The following is an 18,141-nucleotide window of genomic DNA, read 5'->3' on the forward strand; positions in this document are numbered from 1 at the left end:
CCTGGTTATCAATGTAACTTCTCTACCACAAACATCTGTACTTGCATTGTGTTAATCTGATGGAGTTAAACTATAAAAGTGTATTTTAAAACCTTTCTAAAATTCATTAACTGGAAAGTAATTGATAATAATGTGAGCTCTTCTCATATTGTTATCCCTTGTGAGCAGCTTGGCATTTGCTCCATAAACCAGAAAAGCAAAGTCACTCTGAAAAGGTAATGTGTTTCAAAATCTTAATCTCCTAAATCAGAAATATTTGAGAGCAGGTAACAGGATAGCTCAACTCTCTTTTTTTGTGGCCAAAAATACTGCCTCTTCGGATTCAGTGGTAATGCCTGCTTGTGAATGGTGCCCTGAGTTAAAGCTCTATCAGTTGGCAAAGAAACCTGAGTACTTCCTGAATGTCTTCATCCCAAGTTAAACATCAGTGAAGAAACCAGAAATGAGCCCAGCACTTTACTTTGTACTAAGTTTGTTTGAGATGGGATGGTCCATCAGTTCCCTTATGGTGCTCCTGCCTCCTCCTCACCCTCTACTCATCTCCCAACCTCTCAGATGAGCAGTGACCATTCCCAATCTATCACTGTTTGTTCTTCTGCTGGGTATCTGTGCCTCCTCTGTGCCATTTATGCTCATCAGTTCTGAAATAACAGGGTGTCTAAATATGCTTTTGAAAGAGAATCATGGAATGCCAAGTTGGAGGGATCATCTGGTCCGACCTTTCTAAGCAAAGCACGACCTGGATGAGATGTTTCAACACCCTGTCCAGCTGAATCTTCCACCACTTCCTTGGGGAGATTATTCCAGTGGCTGATTGTTCTCATTGTGAAACATTTTCCTCCTGTGTCCAGTCGGGATCTCCCTGGGAGTAACTTGTGCCCATCACCCCTCAGCTTTTCCATGTTACTCCTTGAAAAAAGGGAGTCTCAGTCTCCTTTGTAGCCACCCTTAAATACTGGCACATGGGGATAAGGTCTTTCCTCAGCCACCTTTTCTCCAGGCTGAACAGTCCCAGCTCTCAGCCTTTCCTCACGTGCTGCCCAGTCCTTAGTCTTCTTTGTGGCCCTTCTGGACCCTCTCCAGCCCGTTTGCATCCTTTTTGTGTAGTGGGGACCAAAACTGAACCCAGTATTCCAGGTGTGGCCTAACAAGTGCTGAGTAAAGCAGGTGACACCTTTGCATCTGCTGGTGATGCCCTTGATGTTCCCCAGCATCCTGTTGACTTTCCTTGTTGCAGCTACGCACCATTCACTCCTATGGAGCTTGTGTCTGTCAGGACCCCCAGGTCCCTTTCCTCAGAGGTAACCATCAAATACAAGAAGTAACTGGAAAACTGGGTTAAAACATGGTTTAATTAAGGGTAAATTGTGTCCTAATGCTTCTTTTGATGAAGTGACCAACTTTGGCAAAAGCAGCTTAGAACCCAGAGCAGGTATCTTTTTGTATCAAGAGCTGCTCATTAAACTTCTCATGTGTATCCCGTTTCTTGTCCTTGGGTTTTATGGTGTAGCTACTAAGGGCAGCAGTTTCCATGTATCCTGAGGTGGTCAGATGTTTGGTTTTTTTTTAACCCAAGTTTTGTGCTTGTGACAGGGGATGTCATTGACTTGTGTTTATTAGGCTTCCTGTGGCAAGTTTAATACATGGCTGAGGAATTACATGTTGTCCTGTACCTACTGCTATGAAAACGGGAGCCATTGTACATCCATGGAAAATCTGAACTTTTCATGTGTCCAATTTTCACATTCCTTTTTATCAACTCAGTAAGCATTTCAAGAACTGATGTGTGTGTGTGTGTGTGTGTGTGTGTGTCTGTATGCATATGGAGAAGGAGATTGAACGGGAATGAGAACATAAGCTATTGATCAAGCAGACTGGAACAAAATTACTCATTAGCTAAAAACAGCCAACAGTGAGAGAGCAATGATCTATCACAGGCTGATCTCAGTGTGATGCATCTAAGAAAGGGCAAATACAGCAGAATGAATGTGGCAAGATACTTGCTGTAGTGATAACACTGTATTTATGGCATTTTTCAAGTCCCCGGTAAGACACCTCTGAAATGACACACAAGTAATTGAAAGTCTGCAGCCTACAAAGAGCAGTTCAAAGCGGAGCAAATACAGAGGGTATGTGAGAGGGTGTGGGGGGGGCTTGTCACACCAGGACCAAGCACCCCTGGCTCACTGAGCCTGCCAAATCAAGGCTGCAGTATGGGAAGTGCAGCTCACAGTGAAGACAAATGCTGAGGAGGAATGTGATTTCAAATCAAAGGTGCTGTTTTCATAAAGAATTAAGTAATTTGGTCACAAATAAATGCAGAAGATGGTTTTCAAATGTCATTGTAACAGCCGTCTGATGCAGGTAGTAAGTACACAAGTATCTAAATCCATTTAAGGTGGAGTTTCAGTTGTGTGTGTTAAAATCATGGAGAGGTGATGTGAAATGGATGTCTGCAGTCCCAGCCAGTTGGGTGCAGCCATATCCAGGTTTTTGCTCCAGTATGTGAGAGTTTGAGCTGTGAAGATACATATACATCCTGAACACAGTTTCTGGTATAGGTTTACATGCTTATCTGAGAGTGAAGCATCATCTTGCTCTATAAATAAATATTGCCATATGCTAATGGTCTCTAGTTTATAATGCAAAACTTGGGGGGGGGGGGTGGGAGGGGGGGGGTTGAAGAGCTGCTTGTTTTAGAAGTATTAAATCCACCTACAAACCTTTACAATGATTTCACAGGAAGAAGGAAACCATGACCTGGGATTCCTTATTCCCTAGCATGGAATAACTCCCATTGATAGGTGGAGCGTGTAAAATGTTTGTCTAAACTCTGCGGCCCTTCCAGATTGACTTGCTTTGATAAATATTAAAGGGCAAAAGGCTGCTTTGACTTCCTGGAACTTGAACAATTAAACCTGCCAACATCGTAAGCAAATTGCCCTAATGTCAGTGGTGTAGTAAAAGAACAATAAATAGGTTGAATGTTCTTCATGATAGATGATATTCAAATTGGTTGTGGCTGCAAACAGCTCTTCTTTCTACTGCCAAACTAAAGCAGTGTTGAGTGCTAGTACACAGCCAACAGCTTTGCTGTATTACCAGAAAGTTCAGTATCTCTGAGTTCTTACGGATTTTACATATCCTTAGGGTTACTCAGAGTACATCAGGACATTTTAAAAGCAGAGACCCAGAGATACCACTGTTTGTACATGTCTTGAGTGAAGAACTTGTCTGGTTTGCTGTTAGAAAATACACATCTTTGGTCATATAGAGCTGCAGTACTGATCAGTATAGAACCTCAGCCTGGTTTGGGTTGAAGGGACCTTAAAGCTCCTCCAGTTCCAACCCCGACACCTTCCACTAGAGCAGCTTGCTCCAAGCCCCTGTGTCCAACCTGGCCTTGAACACTGCCAGGGATGGGGCAGCCACAGCTTCTCTGGGCACCCTGTGCCAGCGCCTCAGCACCCTCCCAGGGAAGAGCTTCTGCCTAAGAGCTCATCTCAGTCTCCCCTCGGGCAGGTTCAAGCCATTCCCCTTGGCCTGTCCCTACAGGCCCTTGTCCCAAGCCCCTCTCCAGGTTTCCTGCAGCCCCTTTAGGCACTGGAATGTGATACAAAAGTATCTGCACACAGTGTTTCTTGAGCTCGCACAAACCAGAGAATAAAATCTTTGGATCAGTACAGCACTATCTATTTGCTAAGCTGAATTTCTTCACTAAACACAAGCCCGTGGTACCCTTGGAAAGTTTCATCTTAGTTTTATGTCCATTTTAATATAATTTCAGCTTTTGCTTACCCAGTGACTTAAGTATTGAGTCCAAAGAGCTCCCTGAAAAAACTCTTCTGTGTCAACTGGAGGATTTTATCTGAATAATTGTTCAGATCAAGTGTAAGTAAAATGATGTTGTACACAATGCAGCCTGATTCCACTCTAGTGTTGTGTGTCTGGGGGAGTTCCAGCTGGATTTTACCGTGTGTCGAAGTGTAGCTTATTGGGAAGAGTTATAAACAGCCATTGTCTTGGTGGGCTGGTGGCCCAGATCTAGTTTTGAAATAGCGCAGTGATAGAGCTTATATCATTCTATCAAACCCTGATCTGAAACTTCCTGTCCGCATTGCTGCTGCTTGTACTGTGTTGAGTCTTACTCTGTGGTTGCGTACGAGCACAACCAGTGTTTCTGTGGATGCTAACACCCTCTTTTGTCTTTCTTCCATTTTATTTGAAGTTCCTCCTGAGTTTCTGAAGCGACCGGCAAATATTTATGCCCATGAATCCATGGACATTGTCTTTGAGTGTGAGGTGACTGGAAAACCGACTCCAACAGTGAAATGGGTCAAGAACGGAGACATGGTTATCCCGAGTGACTATTTCAAAATCATTGTAAGTATATTGTGCATTTTGCTTGTTTCTGAGCTGTTGACCTGTTAGTCCTCTAGCATACATGTATGGAAACTTGGTTCTTTTATAGGATAGGCTTCCTGCTTCCGTACTGTTGATGTTTGGGGCCTGGAGGAGAAATGGCTTCTTGAAACCTTTAATGTTCCGTAATTCAGTCACTTTACCAAAACACTACAACATGTTGCTTATATTGTACAAAGTGATGTCTTTATGGCTTAGATTTTCCATGAGACAGACACACACACATTGACAGAGCACACTTTGTTGGCTGAACCAGTCGAAGCGCAAGCTCACAGCGAACAGTGACTGCTCTCAGCAGTCATCTGTAACCAGGGCCAGTTGCCAGAGTTTAAATATAAATATAACTGAGCTGTGGCTCGTGAGTTCTGGTGCTTCTAGAGGGAAATTTTAGATGTAGTCAAAGGCATTACTGAGGCGTAGTTGAGAACTTAATGGTCGGGTAATTGGTTGGATACCAGAGGTTGCAGGATTGTAACAGTGATCTCACTTAGCGTGCTTGCATCCACCGCCTAAAATGTCATAAAAATGCCTGTGGAAATGGTATGAGTTGCCAGTGATATGTGATGCTACAAAATCATAGTCATTAATGAGAGCTGCTGCTGCTTTTTGATACCCTGTAATTTGAAGATTCAACGCAAGAGAGGTGAAATCTGAGGGCAACTCCAAACACGCTTTTCCATGTTACTCGTTTGGAAGTTGTGTCTGTCATAGCAATGTGCCATAATAACAGCAGTGCTTTTGCAGTTGCAACCCATTCGTAAGCCTTGTGTTTTCCCTTTCCTCTTCAGAAAGAACATAATCTGCAGGTTTTGGGTCTGGTGAAATCAGATGAAGGATTCTATCAGTGCATTGCAGAAAATGATGTTGGAAATGCACAGGCTGGAGCCCAGCTGATAATACTTGACCTTGGTAAGATAAATCATGACAGTAGAATGCCAAATGGTAGGGAAAAACAATTTCAGGGGGCCTTTTCCATGTGATGTGTTGTATCTGGGGCTCAGTTACTGCAGGAGGTTGGATTTTTTAAATCACATGAGTGAGTCAATGTCATCTTCCGTGCACCTAACGTTACTTAGGAGAAATTGGGGAATTCCATAGGATCAACCTTGTATTTGTATCTTATCTGAAGTATTGTTGCATGCTGAGATTTAAACAAGTTACTAACAATGCTCCCCTTGCAATGCTCTGCATTTTGTGTTTTGGATCTTAAAAGAGAATAATTGCTGTTATGATTAAAAACCTACTGTCTTCCCAAAAAAACATAGTACAAATATTGTTCCTGAGGCATCAGCTTGTTTTGCTCTTTCAGGTCACACAGTTCTTTAAAATAACTTCTAAGAGCAGAAAGAAGAAAACTAAGAGGGATAAGGGGAGAGACAAGTCAGACAACAGTCATTTTTACTTGGGGGGGGAGGGAGGGCTTGTGTTGCCTGGCTTTAGAGGGTATTGTTTCCAAATTGTAATCTTTTATTTGGGTGGAAAGCCTTACGGATGGTCAGAGGCATGATGTAACTTTATGCTTGTAGTGTTAACGGATGTGAATCTGCTAGACCTGGGTTTGGTGTTCACTGTGCAGAGCATGCCACAGAGAGAGAGCTTTTCTTTTCTGAATCTTTTGAAGAGTAGTTGTGCACTTAGAGCTTCTTCTGAGTTCTCAATTGGATGTGGGTATGTTTCCTTGCGGGCTGAAGAGATAGATGCATGTACTTCCCAAAAGGATTTGGGGAACAAAAGGTGCCCTCTGCTGGGTTCAGTAGCTTTAATCCTAGAGAGCTGTGGGGTTTCAGCCTTCCAGTGGTGGTAGGCGCCTGAATCTGGCAGCAGCCTACTGTCATGAGGTTGCCAGAAAACTCAGTAAAAGTAATTTTCTTTCTGCTCTCTGCATGAATCACCTCAGTCGTTCCCAAATCTTCCAAACGGAAGCATTATTCCGTATTTTCCGTGTTTGAAAAATACTGAATAATTAATGTACTCTGGTTTTGAAGCCCTGCCCGAGTCTGTACGTTCACCCTGCTCCCAGTAGTAGGTTATAAATTACTATTACTGTTATTATTTCAGTTCCTGTAGTCTCACTTTTCTTCCTTTCCCTCCCATGTTGTTTGCCCAGTGGTTTCTCCTTCCTGTTCTACTCTGGCAACCTGTCCTGTTCCATTAGAGGACTTTGCCTTATAATGCTGTCCTTTCTCTTTTGCATGCTGCCAACGGATTGTGGATGCAGTGTTGATGGAGTCTCATTTCGGGTGTGAAGATACACCCCGGCGTCCTGTTGTTCTGTTACATGGCCTGCAGTGTTTTAACAATGCACTCCCTGTGTAACCCAGATGCAGTTTAGTTGTTGTTCTCCAGTGGTAGAGATAAACACATGGTACATCACCAAAAGCACACTTTATTTGGTTGGGTGCTGAGTAGTGGCGTAACCAGTAGTGCGAGTAGGTATGAACATGCTGTGTCTTAGTTGTGAAAGCTGGTATGAACAGTCAACAAATACAGCTCTTTGATATTTTAATACCTTCTCACAGTATGTGAATGGCAAAGAAGGGAGCAGTGTTCAGGGAACAGTGGTGAAGGGATCATACACAGCAGTTCAGGACAGCTACCTTGGTATGAAAATTAAACCCACTGCTTTGAGAAAAACCTATTCTGAACACTTCAGTTGTTCATTCAGAATGCTTTTTGTTCTAAATTTCATCCCTCCTGATGGGAATTATCCACTTTGCCAACTGAGAAATTAGTTTCAGTGAGAAAACGTGAAGTGTTCATGGAAGTTCTTCCCAATTAGCAGCCTGCCCCTTCCCTTGCTGTTCTGTTTTCTCCTTCCAAAATGGAATTGGCAATTTCCAGACTAGCTATTTGCAGACTATTTCCCATGAGCCATTTTGCTTATCAAATTGATCTTTAATTAAATTTAAATTAGAAAGTAGAGGCCTTATGGAATTTCTTTATGGGCCAGGGTTGGGCCAAGTCTATAGCGTGGGCATCTGTAAAGAGAGCACAGCATTGAGCATGGTGTAGCAGGCAGCAAGGAAGGAGGTAGTTGCTGCCATTAAAGGTGAGTTTGAGTAGCTGGCAAAAGTAGAGTTACTCAGACTTTGAGGGAGATACAATGAGAAAGGTTAAATAGAAATAAACCAGTAAAGCTGTTTGCACTCTGTGTATTATATCAGAACTCGGTTGGCTCTTCTGTATGTGAGCTTGTTTCAGTCAAAACCTTTCCCGTGGGAATCTTCCACTGTGTTGCACTTTGCTCTCTGCAGTGGTGCTGTTCCATCCGTGGCTTCACTGAGGGTTTCTTGGGGGTCTTGGGGAAAGTCAAGTACCACATCTGGATTTTCCGCAGTCATAGGGGGTAGCATTATCATTAAATGCAACAGGCATAAAGTGCACATTGTGATTACCTGCTCCAAATTTCTTCTGGCTCGGTCCTTTTTTGTCTTTCGGGTGGACTCTGAAAAGCTTGCACTAGATGTGGAGTTATTTGTGGAAAATATTAAAACTTAATTAGCTAAAAAAGGGGAAGTTGAAGGCTTATTGGAGAGGCTTTTTGTTTTCCAACTCTGTAATTCTCTGTTGATAGAAAAGACTGTGCTTGGAAATGGTTTGGCTGTACAGAAACCACAACTTTTGCTTTTCCTGGAACATACAAAAGGATTGTGACATCAAGAGTTTTAGGGCAACTCTTCCAGCAGTGAGAAGGTTGAAAGCGGGAAGAGAGGGAATAGGTGTTGAGTAGATGGTCCGAGTTAAATACTCTTCTACCAATGTCCTCTGTACTTCAGGTGTAGAGTTCTGCCATGGAGTTGAAAAGCATCCCACCTGCATTCCAAGTGCTTTGAGATTTGGAATTGTGTCCCTGTTTCTCAGATACCTGCCTTCCCCTTTGGGGAATTTCACTGGAGTTGTGGCTCTGCTGCCTTTTAGGGAGAATTTAAGAGCTGCCTAAAGAAAGTGAATTGCCTCAATTACCACATTCCTCTGCACTTGCCCTCCACCAGCATTTGGCATCTCCATGCTCCTCTCTTTGACTCGTGTTGAGATAGGTGGTTTGTTCTTATGTCCTGCAGATGCTACCATGGAGACTCCTGCATACCCCAGTGAGAAGGAAGAACCTCAGTTGTGCTTTGGGAGTGATGTTCTCAGCAACCTCCAATCTCTCCCTTCCTTTTTTACGCAAACCCAGCCTTTTTTATGTCCATTGATGGGTCAGCCCTGACTATCTCGGTTACGGATCAGGTTTACTGATGTCCTCACTGAATTACAAGTTCATTTTTTCCAGCGTCCCTTTGTGTGGTCTGTCAAAACGTCAGGAATGGGTTTTCCTTGGGAAGGTTAAATGGCAGTGAGGAGCCTGAAGAGCAAATCCAGGACCTGTAACCTGGCTTTCTCCAGAGGAACTGGCATGGCTCAGAACTGCCATTTGGGGACTGGAAAAGGAACAGGTGGTAGTAAGTAAGAGGAGGTGCCTTTGGGGAGGGAGGCAGATGGTTCCCTGTCACCCCCATGTGATAGGCATTTGACAAGTATGCAGGCACCAAAAAGGAGTGATTCTTGAATGCTGTATAAAGACAAATCAATGTAAATAAATATGCCACGTTATTTAGAGAACAACTTCAGACTGTTACTGAGATGTGCTGTATCACCTTCAAAATTCAAAGGGAGTGTGGTAATATACTGCAGGATTTTAGCTCTTTTACACTGCAGAAGTGAGGTGTTTGTCATCTGTGAGTTGTGTAGGAGTGAGATCTTCAAGTGAATGACTGGACCGTGCTGGTGGTACCCAGTAGTACACCAGCAGTGCACCACGGCAGGAGGTTCTGTAGTGATCTTGGAGATACTTAAGTCACACCTGAACAAGGGCCTGAGCAACCTGGTTAAAGGTGGCCCTGCTCGGGTGAGGGGTTGCGTAGGTAAACTCCTGAGATCCCTCCTAAGCAGCAGTATTTCATGATTCAGGAAGAGTGGTCTGAGAGGGGTGGCTGGACCCTGTTTATCTCTCTGTGTAGCCTTAATGTAATAGTCTAATTATAACAAGTTTGTGGTATTTATTCCCCTGCTGATCTCCTTAGGAGAAACAAGTGTTTGCTACTGGTGGCAGTTTGACATTCCAAACCAAATTTGATTACAGTATGACACCACTTCAGTTGCACTGGGTGATACTAATTCCTCGCTGAATTGCATTATGTGAATCCTAATTCTGAGTAATTTTAGAAAACATCATTTATTGACCTAAATTGGTGTAATTTAATCCCATCCAGAGTCACTGCTGCAGGAACGATTTCATTGATGCTGGTCCTTCTCTGCCAGAGTTTGGCCATGAGCTCTCTCGAGTCACAGCAGTGAAACAGGATGGACAAGACTCTGGCTTGGCTCAGGTCAGGGCTTCACCAAAGCACTGAGAGCTCTTTTCCACATCTGATCCTTCCAGCCCTTTTGTAGTAGCCTTCTCTGGAGGATACTTGCTTGCTGTGGAAAATGTCACACAAGGCAATGTCAAAAGCCTTATTTAAATCAAGATAGAGGAAATACTCTGTTTGCCGTCTCAGTTCCACTCCTCTGCCATAGGAGGCACATATGGGTTCTGTTTGACAAATGCTGGCTTCTGCTGAAAGAAGTCCAAACGTTAGCACGAAGAGGCTTGTGCTCCACTGTGAAAAACTCGGTGGTACTTTTGGATACTTTTCCATCTGTAGAAAATGACATAGATTTAGGTTGTACCCTGAGTGGTTGAGCCCTAGAGGCTGACAACTCCCATGTTACTTTGGGATCCATTTTGGGTGATTCCACTGATATCAAATGTAACTTCTGAGGCTCTCTCACCTCTTACAGAGTTACTTATTTAGAGTATTTTGTATGCAGTTACATACTGTGAATCAAGAATGTTGAGTTTTGAGGTAATACTTTCTCAGTCCATGGAATTGTGTTGACTTCTTGGGGACAGTAAAAGTACTGGAAAAATACACAGTGTTATGGGTGAAACATCAGTGCAAGATAAACAGAAGTTCACTGAGTAAAAGCGAAGGGCTTTGGTGGGTATTGCTCCCCTGGTGGGTATTGACCCTGAAGACCGTTCTAGTTCTTTGCTCAGAAAGAAGTGGTTTGTGTTCAGAGTTGCTGCAAGGGCTGGAGAGAGCTGGGCTGGGTCAGCCTGGACAAGAGAAGGCTCCTGAAGGGGAGACCTGAGAGCAGCTCCAGTGCCTAAAGGGGCTGCAGGAAAGCTGGAGAGGGGCTTGGGACAAGGGCCTGTAGGGACAGGCCAAGGGCAATGGCTTTAACCTGCCTGAGGGGAGACTGAGCTGAGCTCTTGGGCAGAAGCTCTTCCCTGTGAGGGTGCTGAGGCGCTGGCACAGGGTGCCCAGAGAAGCTGTGGCTGCCCCATCCCTGGCAGTGTTCAAGACCAAAGGGTACCAGGCTCTGCTGGGAGTCAAAACCTGGTGAGATGTGAGAGATCCCATCTGCTCTTGTGGGGAGATCCAAAAGCAGGAGGATGTAAAATCCACTACAACAAATACCTTTAGAAACAAGACTAGGCAGGGACCTCACACTGATGGCATAAGGAAGTTTATAAGAAATACTGGCAGTGCCTGTGTTGGGTGTAGGTGAAATCTTTTCCAAACTTGCTGCCTCCATCCCTGACTCATGATACCAAAAGGGCCTCATGTGAATGATGGATGAACAGCTTGGGAGTCTCATTTTGAAAGTTGTGGCTTAGGAACATAAACAGCATCTGAAATCACAAACTGACTTCAAAGTGTTTTGTCAAACCAAAGCCAAACTCCGGGAATATTTTGTTAGTGGCTGTGTACACTTCATTGCTAATTTTCTGTAAACAGAGCAGTATGTTCAGTGCTGAAAGATAGGGGGTTTGGTTGGGTTTGATTTTCATTTACATTACTTAGCTATTATTCCTCAGTGAAAGTCAGCATTCGTGTTTCTCCTGGCTGCATGGCTATGCAGAATTGCCAGAAAGCTGGTTTAATTCAGAGTCATTTCTTGACTCAGTCCCTGTTTAAAAAAGAGCCTTTATTTAGTCCCTCTGGCTAGTATTATTACTAAATAAATGGCTATTTATTTAGTAGTTTATTTAGGGCTCTTTACGGTCCCTGCTTATATATAGTCCTGTTGAGAAGCTGAACTGATTAAACTAAACCACAGTAGATCTCAAACTGCTTGAATTAGAACTTCACGAAATTGGGAGCCCAACAGTTCTCGTGCTGTGTGTTCGATCGACTGTTCTTGTTTCCACACACGCTTTGAAGAAACGGCTCTAATGTAGATGAAACTCCTAAAGGATGGATGTTTGCTGTGTGTGGTGGGTCGCAGGAAGCAGAACAAAACTTACAGGGTGCTCTGAATGTGTTTATTGGTTTCATTTCTTAGTTTATGACCGTATTTACAGTTGCCTTGGCCAAAAAAGAAGTGGAAGCTCATGAAGGTGCTCAGATCCCATCATGTGTGCCATGATTCGGTGTAAGGCTGCTGGGTTCCAGCGGTCACTGCTTACACAGTTACACTTGGAAATGCTTGGGCTGTGTCACCTCTTTAATTTTGGTTTTCATGACTGGAATTACTGGTTAAGAACTGCTTGTGTTTAAAGAAATGCTGTGTCCCATTGTGAGGAGGAATAATCTGTAAGGAACATGAGGCAGAGGTGCAGAAGGAACCTGTAGGCGCAAAAAGCTTGGATGTTCTTTGAGAAACATTCGACATGCTAATACACATTTTCTGTTCTTCAGCTGTATTTTGTCTGTATTTATGCAGGAGAAATGGAATGAACTAGGATGTGTATACGTGGTACCGCAGCTGTGGAATGGGCTCTTTAACAGCTCTTTTGGCTTACTCTGGATTCCCAGTGGAGTTTTTCAGTCTGAGAACAGTCTCTTTGCTACCAGAAAGACTGATAAAAGCAAACACACATACCAAAACAGCACTTACCAAATCCACCCATTCCATTTTCTATTTATCCTCATGTTTTTTATGTAATTGCTGCTCCATTTTGAGCACCTGCACTTGTCAGGTGGCAGCTCATTGTTCCTCTGCCTTTACCTGGCTTCTAGTTAGAGGTGAAAATAGAACATCACCTGTAGGCGTAGGATGTGTTCGCTGCATCATGAGGGTGCCTGCTTTCAGTGTGTTTTATGGCTTTTCTTGTTGAAATGAAGAGTTATAACAGCAGGATTAGCTTTAGCTTGGGATCTGTGACAGCTAACGAAGATTCCCTCTGCCTTTCTTATTCACCCACAGGCTTGTGGAGATTGACAGGAGTAGCCGTGATTTGTAATTGATCCAGCCTGGTGCTGTAAAGGGAAAATCTCAGATTCTGTCCGTCTCGCACCAGCGGGGGGAACAAACGTGTGGATATGATCCTAATTGGTTGCTTATCTTTCAGAGCTGCTAAATTATACAGTAATATCAGAGACAGCTGAATGCCATTTGGCGAAGAAGGGAAAATGATTGGTTTACACTCTGGTTGCATATGTAATAGGATTCGTACAGCTGAATATCTGAATTGAGGAGGAGGCTCTCTTGTTGCTGCTGTCAGTTATTTTTCCAGCAGTCTTGACAAGATAACCTGAATAGGATTATGAGGAAAGAAATCTAACAAATCTAAATTCCAGTTTTGATGGTGGGCATTCACTGTTGGAACCGGCTGCAAGTTATCCCTGTTCTCACTGCCTTAGAAATATCCTGTGTGGTGGTTTCTTGGTTGTTTCCCCTCTCCTGTTGCCTCTCTTCCACACCAAATGAAAATGAAACTCATTGTGGATCCAAAGTCTCTAAAAGACAAATGCATTCTGTATGATTCTCCTCTTGGCATATCTTTAGTGAAGGGGCTAAATGAAGCTTTCAGCAATGGTCAGTGACCAGAGCAATCCGGGTTTCAAATGTGGCATCTGTTGCCGTAGACTCATTTGAGGAACTCAGATTCTTGTGTCTCAGACTCTCCAGTGCCCCACTGGATAGTGTTGCTATGTGCTTAGAGCCTGAAAGAGGAAAGGTGGGTGTTCTTTACACAAATATACAAAAAAAAATAATAAATGTATCGATCTAGATAAAGAAAACCTGAGTTCACTGGGTATGTACACAAATAGTTAAATACGTAGATGTTTGATGAAGAGACTAACAGAAATGAGTACAGTTTTACCATCCAAGCAGCTTGTTCCATCTCATCTGCTGCAGGTGCAACTTGCCAGAGTTGGTGCTAGAGGTGCTTCAAGTGTCAGCAGATCCCAAATGAAGGGAAATTCTTTCCCATCCAAGTTATTTCTCAGAGATAAGCATGTAGGCTGACCCTGGGATAAATTATGTGTGCTGCAGCCCCCTCTGCATTGGCAGCTGCAGAGAGCCTGAGCGTTGAGGAGTCTTAACAGTCTTTTAAATGAAATATTGCAATTTAAAACCAAGGGTTATCAAAGTTACCTACAAGAAGCCATGTTGAACGGTAGCAACTTGAGGATGGGTTGATTTATTTCAGTTTAGGCTGTTGCTGAGAAAAGAGAGAAAGAGCAACGACCCTATGGTGTTTCTTTGCAAATACATCCTTAAAACAGGCAGGTAATGCAGGTTGATGGTGGTGGTACTGGTGCAGTGGTGCAGCCCTGCTGGCACAGCAGGGGTTTAGCCCTGAACCCGGCTGGTTGAAATGGTTCTTGTTCATTATGTGTAGTTTTTAGAGCTGACAGCATCTCTGGCCCTGTTACTTTGGCTCTGCAAACAGTGAGTGGCAACTGAACAGCGGTGCGAAAAACATGGAAGGTGAGACTGGGAATGGGATTTGCTCAAGGTGATAACAAGAGCGATGGGCAGCATCCCAGGGAAAGCTGTGGCTCGGGGAGCAATCTTGCCCAACTCTTCCAACATGCAAGAGGCTGCTGTAAAAATGAGTAGTATTTGGATTAGTAACTGCTCCATAAAGAGCTGCGCTCAAATAGAAAACATGGAAATAAAATCACTGCTTTCCAACTGTTATTAAAGTCAAATTACAACACACTGTTGCAGGCTCTGCTGTTCTCAAGAGCTTCTTCTTATTCTGCGTAAGACTTCAGTTTCTGCATATTTCCATGAGGAAGATAACCTGTACCAGGTTCTTGTGCATTTACATGCATTTTTATTGCCTTGGGTTCTGTATGTGTGCTTTGTTTCAGGTTTTTCCCTCTCTCCTCAACGAATGGTTGTTAAAAAAAAAACCAAAACCCTCCAGTTCTCTTAAATCTTTTTAAAAGATGAATTATTCACTATAGAACTTTAAGATTTTGTCCATCATTTGCAATATGTTGTTACGGTTTGAATTTTTCTGATAACAAAACCTGCTGGCAATAATGTTAAACTCCCCAGGTACAGGTATGTTTTGTCTTTTGTCCTCCTTTTTCACAGTGTGAGTCTCATGACCAAACACACACAGGGCTTTTTCCTTCTCATCCTGCCCTGCACCACCAGTATCGGGTCAGAGCTGTAGGGTTCCTGCTGCCTCCCCCTGCGGGCTCCCTGCCCTGTGCACTACGTCAATAGCTCTGTCACACCTTTTAACAGTGGCTTTATGAGGCAGGAAGAGCTCAAATTGCTTCCTCTACACCAAAGCATTTCATAGTGAAATGAAAATGGGAGGAGGATTCGTTATCAGAGCAGGTTTTATGACTTCCTTTCCAAAACAGGCTCCAGGCAGAACGTGTTTTATCAGTATATTTATGCAGGCTCCATTTATTCAGTGCCCATCAGTGTCCATTTTACATTAGTATATGGGGCCAAATCAATGCTTAAAAATCCCAGTCACTGGATATTAGTTGGGCATTTGCTTGTTATGCATTTTTGGTGAGCTTTGTGCCAGTCGTGTGCATTGAGTGAAGCATAAATACCACTTCTCATTCCCATGGGAATGTAAACGAATTTAAGGCAATTTAAATTGAAAAAAAAAAAAAAAAACCAAAAAATTAAGGCATTTGCCTGCCTGCTTTAGGCAGGAGTAAGTCAGTGAGCATCTGCATTTGCTTGCATGAGGAAAATGAGGGTTGCTTTTAGCTGGGAGAGGGTCTGTTCCTCAGGATGGTTGTATATAGATGAGGTCTCAGTGCCATGGGTTAGTGATGGCCTTGGCAGTGCTGGGGAACGGTTGGATGTGATGATCTTAAAGGTCTTTTCCAACCTGGCAGATTCTGTGATTCTAAAGGTGATTCAGTGAAAGCTGTGTTGGGTTCTTACCCTCAGTCCTCTTCCTTCTTGTGGTAGGATGGAGGCTTCCCTTTGGCCTGGCTCAGTCCTCCAACTGTGCCACCATGGTCGGTGTCATCTGTCCCCTTGAGCAGTTGCTTCAACTCCTCCTTGTTTCAGGCAGCAGTTTCGTGAGCAGCTGGGACCATCCAGTGACTCTTCACATCCCAAGGGGGAAGTGTAGTTCTGCCGCCTTTGATCCAGTCCTGGCATGTGTCAGACCCTTTGAGTACCTTCAGCTCTCTATGTACCCTGCACAGAAAGTTGTGTGATCTCTTTGCTGGACTGGTGGGGTGAGTTACTTTTGTAGTCTGGGCCATAAGGCCAAGACAGGACTTTATCTGTTTATATATGTGCGTGCAGCCAGTTCCACAACATGCAAGAGGAATTTCTCCCATTCAGCAGACGTAAGCTCCCAGACAGCATCCCCTTGTTTTCCCATCACTCATTGATTGTGTATTATAGTCAAAAGGATTTTAAAGACCAGAGACATTAAAAGCACTGGGTTTGGTAAGTCCAGCACATAAGTGCATAGGAGATATGCCCAGGGCTCGGAATTGCTGACAGCTTGGAGGTTTCTTTGCCCAGGCAAAGTGGTGAAACAGCACATGAAGATGCTGTTGGCGTGTGAACGTGTCATACAACATGAACGGGTCACTGGAGAAATGCCCTCATCAAAGATTCTCCTATTTCTCTGTCTGCTTTGGTATCAAATGTCCTTTATATCCAGTGGTAGGCATTACTAGTGGCTTTTCAGTTCCTCACAGCAAGGCCCGTATCAAACACTGCAGTATCAACCATAAAGGCTCTGCATGTTTGAAGACCGGAGCCCCTTGTCCCTGGGCTGTTACACAGTCATGTAGGCATGAAGCTCCCTTTGTGGGGTCAGTTGCTCAGCAGACGTGCTTGGCATTTCTGAACTGTGTGCTATTCTAATGCTAGGAGTAATTTCAGGCATAGTAGGCTTTCTGTCCAGCTGGCCCTGGTTGTGCTTTCCTGGAGGTGTTGGTCTGAATGTTCTCGCATGGTTTTCTCTTTCTGAGGGATTTCCTCATGGAGCAGCATCACAACATCCTGCAGTTTAAGTCATCCCAGGAAGCACAATTTTGTCTAAAATTATTGGTATAATTTTGAATTTTCTCTGAAATACTTTTTTTTTTTTTTTAATCTTTTCCTGGTGGCATCGAGCAGATGTAGATCTGTGCCTTACACTAGGGAAAGGGAGGTGCTCTTGGTTGTTGTTAGGAAATCCAAGAGCTTCAGGAAATGTATGTCTGTTACATACAGCAGAAATCAGTTTAATCCACTCTTCTTTCCATGTCTGTTTATTCACTCATTCAGCTTTGCATGAAAGCACCTTGCAGTAGCAGAAAAGGAGTCTGATAGAGTTCTTTAATTAGTTTTTCCAAGGGAAGGAAGTAATTGAGTTGTTATAGCTGAGCTGTTGAGACGAAGCACCAGCTCTGGCGGTGCAGGCGTTTGTCCTGTAAGAACAACTTGGGGCCAGTTAACGTGGTTTTCTTTGTGTTACCATGCAGGGAACTACTAGAAATAAGAAGATGATGTCCCTTCCCTCCCAAATTTATGAACTAAGCAATTGAGGAAGGATGCCAATTTGATACAATTAAAAAAAACAGGGAAAAAGTAGTAAAGAAAGCAGAACTCTAATGGATAGTTGTATAGCCTGGACTTATGTCATTATTTCTTATCACACTGTGAGCAGTTACTGCTGTGGTTTTTACATATTACGAGGGAAAGGGTATAGAAGGAAATCAATGGTTATCACTATGACTGTCTGAGCTATCACAGCTTCTTAATCCTGATCAAAGCTGAACCCTACTCCAGAGCAGGAGGAGTGATGCCATACACTAAAGCTTGAATTTAGGAGAACAGTGCATCCAGGGACAAGTGAGAGAAACGGCTGAAAGCCTCGAGTACCTTTCAGGAATCGGCCAAATAGCAATTTATGTGAAAAATATTTTATATTGCATAAACACTTTTATCCAAATACCCCAAGTCAAAATTAAACCCATTGGTGCCTCAGAGATACTTTTTCCTTGGGGCATACAGTTAAAATAGTGAAGGAGTTTGGAGAGGTGGGTGTCCTAGGTCATGTTTTCTCCAGCAGGCCCTTGGACAGAAGAGGAATTTGCTGGTTTTAGTTGTAGTAGATCTCTGTGGCTGAAAGCAAAGAGTCTGTGCATGTTTACAAGCTATAAAATCCATTCTGAAGCCCTTATAAAGAGGGCTTCCTTTTCTTCTGTGGAAGTACATAGACCACTGTCTGCTCCAGATTCCTGTTGGCTGGGTCTCTCTTGTTCTCTCCTTAACCCCTCTGTGGCCTCTCAGGGCGCATCAGTGTGAAAGTTCTCATTTCTACCCCTGATATTTCCCACCCATGCCTCTTCCTTGCCCACTGAGTTGCACCTCAGAGTGGTCTTGGATGTCCATGTCTTTGGGATGAAACTGAACTGGAAGATGCTCTCTGTCCAGGGAAAGAGCTAGTCCAAAGTGAAACCT

At 43.5% G+C, this 18,141-nt stretch overlaps 1 protein-coding gene across 9 annotated transcripts in view; it reads left to right on the forward strand.

Moving 5' to 3' along the window:
* NEO1 (neogenin 1) overlaps positions 1-18,141 on the forward strand; it is a 186,753-nt gene that overhangs the window by 117,136 nt on the left and 51,476 nt on the right. For all 9 annotated transcript variants that reach the window (XM_057421010.1, XM_057421075.1, XM_057421018.1 and 6 more), the window contains exons 6-7: positions 4,229-4,383; positions 5,211-5,331. In XM_057421010.1, coding sequence (XP_057276993.1) covers positions 4,229-4,383; positions 5,211-5,331 — 276 coding nt within the window. The remainder of the gene's footprint in view (positions 1-4,228; positions 4,384-5,210; positions 5,332-18,141) is intronic.

Source organism: Pezoporus wallicus, unplaced genomic scaffold (genome assembly GCF_028554395.1).
Source record: "Pezoporus wallicus isolate ANWC-B61680 ecotype Strahan unplaced genomic scaffold, APGP_CSIRO_Pwel_v1 contig_7731, whole genome shotgun sequence".
NCBI lineage: Eukaryota > Metazoa > Chordata > Aves > Psittaciformes > Psittacidae > Pezoporus > Pezoporus wallicus.